Below are 11256 nucleotides of genomic sequence, written 5' to 3'. Positions count from 1 at the left end.
TAACAGCATTGTGTGATGTAGAAAAGGTTCGAATTAAAACCAGTCGTTTAAAATTGAACCAAATCTTTTGTAAAAGTTCACAGAGATCTATATATATATTACCTGACAATATGACTACCCAGCTAGCAATGACTGGTTCCTGAAGCATTCGGATCCCTTTAGTTCCATTTTAGTTTTTTGTTTTTTTTTTGGTTTCCTGAATGTTCATGTGTTGTGAATGGTTCAGAGAACATTCCCTTAGCGTTCTTATGGTAACCTTCAACGGATTTGAGAACCGTTCTGGAACCCTTTGAAATATTTGTATACCTTATAAAACCCAACCCTCTGAGTTTTCAGGAAGGTTCCTGAAACGTCAGGGGAAAGTTCTCTGAACCATCCGTATGTAAACCTGTCTTTATGCTGCTGCAAACCTGACCGGTTGTCATAAGGTACTTGTTATATTTGTATCTAATAAAACGAGACGGACACAAAAAAGCCTTGTAGATGAGAGACGTCACGGGAGAGAACGGCCAGACTAGTTTGAGCGGACAGCAAGATTATGGTAACAACAACCACCCTTTCCAACCGTGGTGAGACGAAAGGCGTCTCACAAGACAGTAAACATTGTAATAAATGTAATAAATGCTACAACAGCAGATCTTATTGGGATTCCACTCCTGTCAGCCAAGACAGGACTCCAAGGCTTCATTCGTATTAAGCATTATTTATTAACAGTTTAATCATCACGTTAATACATGAGCATCAATCGCTGAATGTGTGCGTTTTGACTACTATTTTCAATCCTGCCATCAGAGCCTATTAATGAACCCTCTTAGAAGTCAATTAGAAGTTTTTCTCCTGACATCTTGGTTTTAATTTGAAGGTAATGACACGTGAAACACAGAATGGAAGGATGTTACATAATTACATCATTTTCTCAAGTACTACACCAGTCCGGAAACATCCATTCTTCTCAGCAGATCGTTTATTCCAGCTTTTTCTTCACTGTGTCACCTCTCTGTACACTTTTAGAAAAAAATGTGCCAAGAAGTTATTCTTTAATTTGGTTATTATTTCACCAAATAACCTTTTAGTAAACAGTTCTTAAACACCACATTTTTATACACCAAAAACTCTTATGTTCAATGAAATGTTCCAAGGATGTTAACAGTTCTTAGAAACATACATTCAAACTATTTTAGAACCTTTATTTTTACCACTGTAGTTATAGATAGTGACCTGAAAGCCATTTAAGGATCACAAGAAATCACAAGGTAATAGAATAGTAGGAATTTTCACAATGCAAATTGTTCACAATTTTTTTTTCTCATGTGAATTAAGTGAGAAGAAAATATTAAACAACAAAAACTGCTTGTTTTTATTATCTAATATTTTCTCTAGATACGTGTATGCGTGTGTGTACATTATATATTTTCTTTGTAGTTATTCGCAGATTTTGGTTGAATCTCGTGTATGTGTGGATGACGTGGTGTCGATTAAACTCTGTACAGCACTTGTTCTAAAGAGCTAAAGAGCTTATTGCATATTTTTCCACATTATTTTTCACATTATTGCTTATTGCGTATTTTCCACATTATTGTGTTTAACTTAAGTGGGGTTGAAGTCAGGACTTTATGAAGGTCACTCGAGTTCTTTTACATCTTAACTTTTTGGTTTTGTGCACTGTCACTGTGCTGGAACAGGTTTGCGTCCTTTAGTTTCATCGAAAGGGAAACTGTAATGCTACAGCACTTTGAGGCGACACTTAGAAAGACCTACATATCGTTGTGGTGGCTAAACTTTTGCCCATACAGTGTAGGTAAAAGGTAACGGCTAAATTGGAGGATCATCAGCCCTTAGCAGGGAGTACTGTACACTAATATCTGCCTCATGTACACACAGCCTACTTTGAGAAATTTTTAGTTTCATCAACAAGCAATTTGACTGAATTAACACTGGCTGTGTTTGAGTGATCTCATTCCCTCAGAAAAATCAGGACTAAACATGCAATTGTTAGTTGTTGGTTTAAAATTGACTCAATTCTAAGCAGCCATATTTAAAGTTTTAATGGTTTTTGGAATCAGCTGCAGCAAATGATCCATAGTATTAAAGATTTTGGCTAAAAGTGGCCCAGTTGTATACATCTGGTCTCATCGAGACTGAGTTCTTTCAAGCAGGCTGTAAGTGTGCAATTTCCTGGCAGTGTTCATTTTAGTGTGTTTAGCAGTGTTTAGTTGCTTTAAATAAATCAAAGCGAGTAAAATTAAACCCAAACCATTTTAGTTTCAGAGAGGTGACCTTGGATGCTTGGTCTCACCCTTACTTAAAAAAAAAAAGAAAAATTCATATGAACCCCATTCTACATGCTTCAGATAACTCAAAGGTTATATTCCACAGATTTTATCAGATGATTCATTCATTTTCTCATACATTTTATCCCCATGTATATGATTACGTAATATGTATTCAACTTCAGGGAATACTATGTTCATAATAAGATCAAAAATGATCTTGCATAATTTTTATTCATTGCCAGCATTTTACAGTCATATGTGTGGCAGAGGATGTGCTCACTCTAGCACACTGGGTAATTATTTATTACCCAGCAGGGTTATTACAGTAAAACTCAACCCCAAACAGCATTGTCAGCATCATGGGTTTCATGGAACATTGAAACTAGAACATTGTCATAGATGGAAAAGCAAGACTGGTGGTTTATTTTGGGGCTAGTGGCTACTAAGATCTAAGTTTAAAGGAAATAATAGGAATTTAACCAACACATGGAATATGACAAGCAAAGGGAAAGTGCAAGAAGTGTATCTAATCAGTAAAGATTGGGAGAGCAGCCCTGAACCAAATCATTTCACTGTGCAGAGATGACGCTGGTTGCTTTTTTTCCATGCTTTGTTCTCAACATTGTATGTAAGCATGTTTTGCAAAATAAGAGCCGCCTTTAGACAAAGCTTCCTTCCTTCCTTCCTTTTTTGTTTGTTTTAAACTTCAGCCACTTGTTACCATCAGCAGCACTGAAAACATTTGCATAAGCTGTCAGGGTCTCCAAAGGTGTGTTACTTTTTGTTTACAGGAAAGGAGAGGGAGAGGAAAAGAGAGGGAGAGGAAAGGAAAGAAGAGGGAGAGGTAAGGAGAAGGAGAGGGAGAGGAGAGGAGAAGGAGAGGAAAGGAAAGAAGAGGGAGAGGTAAGGAGAGGGAGAGGAGAAGGAGAGGAAAGGAGAGGGAGAGGAAAGGAGAAAGAGAGGAAAGGAGAAAGAGAGGAAAGGAGAGAGGGGGGTCACTCTGACATCCTGCCAAACAGTTGGAAAAGGCACCAGAGCACGAAACCAGACCCCTACTAGACAAATCGAGGCAGATCGTCATGCACACTGCAGCCAGAAAGAAGGAGGGATCACATCCAGGAGCTACTCCTCAAATGACTGGAGAGGAAAACAAAAGGATGTGTATGATCTGAGGTGACCGACCGCGCAAGCCGATTCCAAAAACCAAATTTAAGGACGCACGTTTCCGAACATGAATCCGGCCGAGCAGACGGTCACATGGCTCATCGCGCTCGGTGTGTTGGAGTCGCCAAAAAAACGCATCTCGGATCCCGAGAGCTTTCTTCAGAGCTCGCTGAGAGACGGCGTGGTGCTGTGCAGGCTGCTCGAGAGACTGCGCCCCGGGTCACTCGTCACGGTAAACTGCCTTAAAAGCTGCTTGTGTTCTAAACTGATTACAAACAAATACCCGATGGAAGAACGGGACACATAGACGCCACTCGGTCTGTGATTTTTGGATCATCCACGCGCTCAGTTATTGTCCGGTACGGCGGAGAGTCAGCGCGCGCAGATGCGGTCAAAGCGCGGGGGGGGCTTTTAGCACCGTGGGCGCGTATATACCGGGTTTTACGACTTTGTAAGAATATAAGCTACCTTTGCGCATATATTCACACTGACCACTTTATTATAAATACAGGATCAGAATGACCAGACTGATTCGAGCTTACAGAAAGGCTACGGTAACTCAATTACTCTTTACAACAGTGGTGAGCAGAAAAGCATCTCACCACATTGTAAGTAAGTAAGTAAGTAAGTAAAGTTTATTTATATAGCACCTTTCACAGATAAAATCACAAAGTGCTTTACAAAATATAACAATAAAACTTAAATGGACAATAAAACATTCTTGCAAAGTAAAAAAGAGAAATTATTAAAGACAGCAAAACTTCAACTCTAAAATAATAAAACACACTACAACAGGGATGAAACCATAAAAGCCCAGTCAGCTAAAAGCTTGTCTAAATAAGAGTGTCTTCAGTTGCTTTTTAAAAGACTCAGCAGAATCAGCCACACGCAGAGACAGGGGCAACGCGTTCCACAGTCTGGGGGCCACAGACTGAAAAGAAAGATCCCCCCGAGTTTTAAAATGGGTTTTAGGGACCACAAGCAGATTTTGACCTGATGACCTCAATGCTCTCGAAGAGCCATAAGGGGTCAACAGGTCAGAAATGTACTCAGGAGCATTCCCATGAAGGGCTCTATAAGTGAGGACCAAAATTTTAAAATCAATTCTATATTTGATTGGTAACCAGTGAAGAGAGTATAAAACCGGTGTGATGTGAGATCTTCTGCTGGTTCCAGTTAAAAGCCTCGCTGCTGAATTCTGAACAATCTGAAGACGATTTAAAGCACGTTTGTTAAGACAAGTAAGGAGTGAGTTACAATAGTCCAAACGCGAAGAGATAAAAGCATGTATAATCATCTCTAAATCTACATTAGACAACATTTTCCTCATTTTAGAAACATTCCGCAAGTGATAAAAACAGCTTTTAACCATCTGTCCTGAATGTTGATCTAAAGACATGGATTGATCAAATACAACACCGAGGTTCCTGAGGCTTGACTGAATAGAAGAGCCCAAAGAACCAAGATGTTGCCTGATCTGTGGAATTTTCTTATCTGGGGCAATGATCAAGGTTTCTGTCTTTTTCGGATTTAGTTGAAGGTAGTTACTGCCCAACCACTCCTTAATACAAGACAGACACTCCAACAAGCTAGACAGCAAGTGAAACTCAGACTCCCTGAAAGAACAATATAACTGAATATCATCAGCATATAGGTGATAGGACACATGCTTAAAACACTGAATTTTCTGAGCAAGAGGTGTCATATACAGTAAAAACAGCAAAGGACCTAAAACTGATCCCTGTGGTACTCCACATGATAGAGACACAGTGTCAGACATGATCTGATTTATCACAACCGAAAAAGTTCTATCAGTAAGATAAGAAGAAAACCACTGGAGTACAGACCCAGATAAACCAATAACATTTTGCAAACACTTTAGCAAAATTTTATGGTCGACTGTATCAAACGCTGAGGTTAGATCCAGTAAAACCAACACTGTGTACTGGCCTGAATCTGCTGCCATCAAAATGTCACTTGACACTTTAAGAAGAGCTGTCTCAGTTGAATGCACTTTGCGGAAACCTGATTGAAACTTATCCAAGATTTGATGGTGTTGCAGATAAGTGGACAGTTGATTAGCTACCACTTTTTCTAAAATTTTGGAGATGAACGGCAGTTTAGATATGGGCCGGTAGTTTATAGGGTCAGAAGGATCCAGGTTTGGCTTTTTTAGAATGGGGTTCACTACAGCTTGTTTAAAACAGGAGGGAACCGTGCCAGTAGAAAGAGACAAGTTTATCATATTTACCAGACAGGGAGCAAGCGTATCAGTAGCATTTAACAGTAGAGTCGTTGGGACAATGTCAACGGGGCTAGAAGAAGGTTTCATCTTTTTTAATAAAACCTTAATGCCCTGTAGACTGACAGGAGAAAAACGGTCCCAAGAGTGGAGAGGAGAACCTCTATTATAGGTGTGCGATGAAGGAGAAATACTGTCCCTAATGCCCTGCACTTTACTGACAAAGAAATGTAAAAATCTATTACAGTCAGCTGATGAATAAACTGATACTTGAGGAGCTGGGGGCGAAACAATATTTTTAATTGTGTCAAACAGGACTTTAGGATTTTTCTTATTTGCAACAATAAGATTTGTGAAATAATCAGATCTGGCCTGTTTAATCATAACATTGAGAGCTATGATCAGCTCCTTAAAATGTAACCTGTGTACTTCAAGATTAGAGGTTTTCCATAAACGCTCCACTTTACGACAATTTCTCCTGAGACTAAAGATGCTTTCATTCAGCCAAGGACAATGTTTTTGTGGGGAAATAAGACTGCGTTTAAGCGGTGCCACATTATTTAAAACGGACACACAATGATTATTAAATGACTGAACTAATGACTCAGCATCAGTACACTCATTAAAAGAACTAGGATCAAATAAAAAACAAAACTTATCAACAGCAACTTGATTTATAATACGTCGTTGAGTGCACACCTTAGATGGATTAGACTCCAAATAAAAAGACAGATTAAAGAAAATACAACTGTGATCACTCACTAGAATATCATTAATAGATATCTGATCCACACACAGGCCCAAACTAAAAACCAAGTCCAATGTATGGCCCTTTGTGTGTGTGGGACCAGAAACATGCTGTGTAAAGTTAAAAGACTCGGTCAAAGATAATAGTTCTAATGCCGTGTTACAGGAATCGTCATCTATGTGAATGTTAAAATCACCGACTATTAACACATTAACACATTGTGAACTATTAACACATTGTGACTATTAACACATTGTGAACCTTGTGCCACTTGGACCAGTAGAACAGCACGTGGGGCTCCAGTCCTGAACCAACAGGTGGCACATGTTAAGTAAAACTGGGCGTTTAATAAAGAAAAACAGCACCTGGTCTATTTATGTATTTATTAATACAGTATTTTATGGTACAGATTTGGTGAGTATGTGTCCACTGTAGCCTCATATTCCTGTTTATGGCTGACAGGGAGTGAAAACCGATCTGACCTTCTGTTGTTGTAGTCCATCAATCTCAAGGGTCGGTATGTTCTGTTTGGAAATGGTTTTCTGCTCACTACAGTTTTAAAGTCTGGTTTTGTTTTGAGTTATTATAGCTTTGCAGACAACTGAAGTCCGACTGACTCTGAGTATATGCTGTATATATGCAGAATTTGCAGAATGAATTCATAAAGCCTGTTGCAATAAAATGACAAGTCATTTTGAAATATCTTTTATTTGTGACCAAGCTATTATATAGTGACAAGAATGCAGTGTCTTGTCAGACTGGTGGTTTTTGGGGCTAGTGGCCAATAAAAAAAACAAAAATAAATAAAAAAAATGAAACAATTTCCATGCACTTTAAAAATCTTTTACATACATCTATCCAGTTAACATACATCTAAACCTTAACATACATCAATCCAGTTATTGTAGACATAAAACTGAGATGTTCATCATTTTGTATATTTATCTTGATTTAAAATCATAAAATAAATTGTTGGCATTGAGCAAACATATTTATAAAAACCACTCTATGAAAATATCTTACATTACACATCACATAAATTTTAACCCAACCCCAAGCACCGGGTCCATAACCAACATGTAAACATACTTTAGTTTTTACATCAGCTGCCTTTAGTGTGATCTTTCACTGAAACACACTCAAACTCATTATTATTATTTTTTTTACTGGAGCTATGAATATAATGTTGCCAACAAGTAAGGAACGCTATGTCTACCAGTTTAGCATTGTGCAAATGGCTTGCACAAAGTGTATAAATTATTAGTATATAAGTTATTAAGCAATTAAGCAATCTCATAGTAATCTATGCATGACCTGTTGTTGTCTGGATGAATAATACAGTTTAAAAGCAATACAGTAATACAGTATAAATATACATTATTTGCACAATGAGTACTTGTAGCTATACCCTGTCTTGCCTCATGAGATGGTAAAAATTTAATTTCTGGTCAAAGTATACCCTTAACCTATAACACAAAAGGCTGTGATCGATTACATCTCACTATCAGCAGATACTTAGAAAGCATTGTGGAAACTGTTAACCAGCAGCACATGACAAACATGTTGATAAAAGAAGATTGAACAACAATATATATATATATATATATATATATATATATATATATATATATATATATATATATATATATATATATATATATACATTAGAGATTTCTATAAATAATTTCATGCTTGACCTGCTCTCATAGAGCGTACTCATGATCTACTATATATATAGTAATCCAAGTTTTTCATTTTAAGATCATGAGTACGCTCTATGAGAGCAGGTCAAGCATGAAATTATTTATAGAAATCTCTAATGTAGAATTATTATAGAGTTATAATAATAATAATAATAATAATAATAATAATAATAATAATAATTTATTATTATTATTATTATTATTATTATTATTATTATTTTTATTATTATTATTATTATTACTACTACTACTACTAATAATAATAATAATAACAATATTTATGTAGTATGTTAGTTTTGAGTCCAAAATGTTCAGTGGGCTTTATTTAAATATGAATAAATCAATACAAACGCACCTAACACATATACGAACAGTAAACATAAAACATGTATTTGATCGTTTCATTTTTAACTCATTATAAACTCAGTGCTGTGTGTAAACACTCCTCCACTCACTGCGTGTCGCCGTCATCTTGCGTCACTTCCGGTACTTTTACGCCTACTCGGTGGATAGGTAGCGTTTTGAAGCTACAGCCGAGATGTTAATAAGTGCTGCTCGTTTATTCTCTATGGTGTAACAGAAACAGTGTGGCTTTAACACCGAGAGCAGAGAGTTTCAGACCTTTTTATTTTATGCACTTAGGTCTATCAGGAGCCGAAGAACGACGGCGAGTGTTTGAGCAACATCAGGGAGTTCCTCAAAGCCTGTGCTTCATATCGAGTGGAGGTGAGCAGCCTGCTGGTGTTGTTTATGTTTACTGTTTAGTCCGTGTGTTCGTACATTTAACTCCATTTCATTCAGATTTTGGCATTTGAAGCAGATAGGGTAAAGCAGATCGGGTAAAGCAGATCGGGTGAAGCAGATAGGGTAAAGCAGATAGGTTGAGGCAGATACTGTGAGGCAGATAGGTTGAGGCAGATACTGTGAGGCAGATAGGGTGAGGCAGATAGGGTAAAGCAGATAGGGTGAAGCAGATAGGTTGAGGCAGATAGGGTGAGGCAGATAGGGTAAAGCAGATCGGGTGAGGCAGATAGGGTGAGGCAGATAGGGTGAGGCAGATAGGGTGAAGCAGATACTGTGAGGCAGAGGGTGAGGCAGATACTGTGAGGCAGATCGGGTGAGGCAGATAGGGTGAGGCAGATAGGGTGAAGCAGATAGGGTGAAGCAGATACTGTGAGGCAGATAGGGTGAGGCAGATAGGGTGAGGCAGATAGGGTGAGGCAGATAGGGTGAGGCAGATAGGGTGAGGCAGATAGGGTAAGGCAGATAGGGTAAAGCAGATAGGGTGAAGCAGATCGGTTGAGGCAGATAGGGTGAGGCAGATCGGGTAAGACAGAGGGTAAAACAGATCGGGTGAGGCAGATAGGGAAAGGCAGATCAGGTGAGGCAGATTGGAGCTCAGTGGGAAGCTGGGAATCACATTGGACTAATCAATTCAATTCTATTCAATTTATTTGTATAGAGCTTTTAACAATTTCCCATTGTCTCAAAGCAGCTTTACAGAAGTATGGAAACAGAAGAGAGAGAAAAATAAATAAATATAATAATAATAGAAGAAAAATAAGGATAAAAACAAATAAACGAATATATACAATTAAAGTTTAAAAATTATTTAAAAAAGATACTTAAAATTTATGATACTATATATATATATAGTAGCTCCTGAGGAACTAATGGGTCATCGTTAAACTCAGAGTTCAGCGCAGACCTGATTGCTGATAAAGACCAGACCATACTAACCCTTTATAAACCTAATCAAACCGCAGGGCATGATGATGCACTACAGATTCAGGTATTGAGTAAAAAACAAACGTGGCTTAGCTTTAAGTTGTCAGAAAAAATGAGCATAACGTCAATGTGCTAGACAGTATAGGAGGCAGAAAATTGCTAGTTTTATTTAAACTCTTATTGATCATCATCTGATTCTTGTAGCCTACTTTTTTTTTTTTTTTTATAACTTTTTGCAGGTGACTGCTTATTGTTTATAAAATACAAACTAGATTCTGTTATTTGTACAGTCATAAGAATCTAATGAGAGACAGGGTTAGTGTGATGCAGACCCATGTACAGTAAAGCAGAATAAATTTACGTTCACAAGTGCAACGTTTTTATTGAGTTGGTGCTTGGTACTTTTGACAATAAATTTGTTTTCTTGTCTGTAAAACAAAATATTCTGCTGGAAGTATGAAATTCAGCAGTTTATATCTGCATCATATCATAAAAGATGAAAGAGAAGCAGTGTTTTCTTTTTGCCAAGGAACACGTGGACTTGACTGTCTTCACGCCCAGTGGAAATCGCTGCACCAAGTCGCTCCACATTTGCATAGTTCACAATTTTATAGTGTTGTTGGACACGCAACATCTAATCACCAACGCTCACTGTCACCTATATTGCTGGAAGCTGTCAGCTCTCAAAGAAAGTTAACGAACTCCGTACGATTTGTCTACGCAAGTCGCTGTATGTGCGAACACCGCATAACTGTTTCCACCCGATGCTTGTCCTGAAGTGCTCTAGTCCTCTTAAACCACTGCTGTTTGCCAGTGATTCATTTTAGTTTCTCAATCTTTATGCTTTTTAATTGCACTTAAAATGGTGGAGCATCCACAATACAAGTTAGCTCCTGTTATAAACAGCTGTTCCTGCTTTATTCTGAAGTTAATAATACAAAAGAAACCACAGCTTGTCTCGATCTCAAGAAAGCAGAAATCAACTCTATAAATGTTTAATAAATATTTAATTTATTTAAACAAACAGCGTTTTATTATCGATCGTAGATTATCAGTATGGGAAGCACACGAGCTCCTGTAAATGAGTTGTTACTGTAGAAATGATTACAGCAAGAGCAGAAATATAAGTTTTTCAGACAGATCAGCTGTTAAAAAATAAACCAGTACCTTCACCTTCTGACCAATCAGCTGTGAGAATTCAGAAAGTCCATATAGTTTAAATGCATCAGGACACGATGAGACGCCTGCGCTTTAGAGTAGGCTTATTTATTATTCTTATAAATACTGAAACTGTAGAAGCTTCCAGTATGAAACTGATCACTTTAACAGGCTACTGTGTTTCTTATTGTGTACTGTAAGCATTCTCACCTCTTCAAGGTTTCAGATAATGGTTCTCTA

The 11256-nt window shown here is 37.7% G+C and overlaps 1 protein-coding gene across 2 annotated transcripts in view; it reads left to right on the top strand.

The window, feature by feature from the left end:
• Positions 1-3227: 3227 nt before the first annotated feature.
• arhgef7b (Rho guanine nucleotide exchange factor (GEF) 7b) overlaps positions 3228-11256 on the top strand; it is a 33205-nt gene continuing 25176 nt past the window's right edge. Inside the window, exons 1-2 of one of the 2 annotated variants that reach the window (XM_060859997.1) lie at positions 3228-3669; positions 8773-8856. In XM_060859997.1, the coding sequence (XP_060715980.1) occupies positions 3505-3669; positions 8773-8856 (249 nt within the window). In that variant the 5' untranslated portion in view covers positions 3228-3504. The remainder of the gene's footprint in view (positions 3670-8772; positions 8857-11256) is intronic. The other variant, XM_060859996.1, reaches the window with a different exon arrangement.

This window comes from Tachysurus vachellii, chromosome 24 (genome assembly GCF_030014155.1).
Source record: "Tachysurus vachellii isolate PV-2020 chromosome 24, HZAU_Pvac_v1, whole genome shotgun sequence".
In the NCBI taxonomy this organism is placed as follows: Eukaryota; Metazoa; Chordata; class Actinopteri; order Siluriformes; family Bagridae; genus Tachysurus; species Tachysurus vachellii.
Note: the sequence above shows the minus strand (reverse complement) of the source record. Positions and strands in the feature narration are given on the sequence as shown.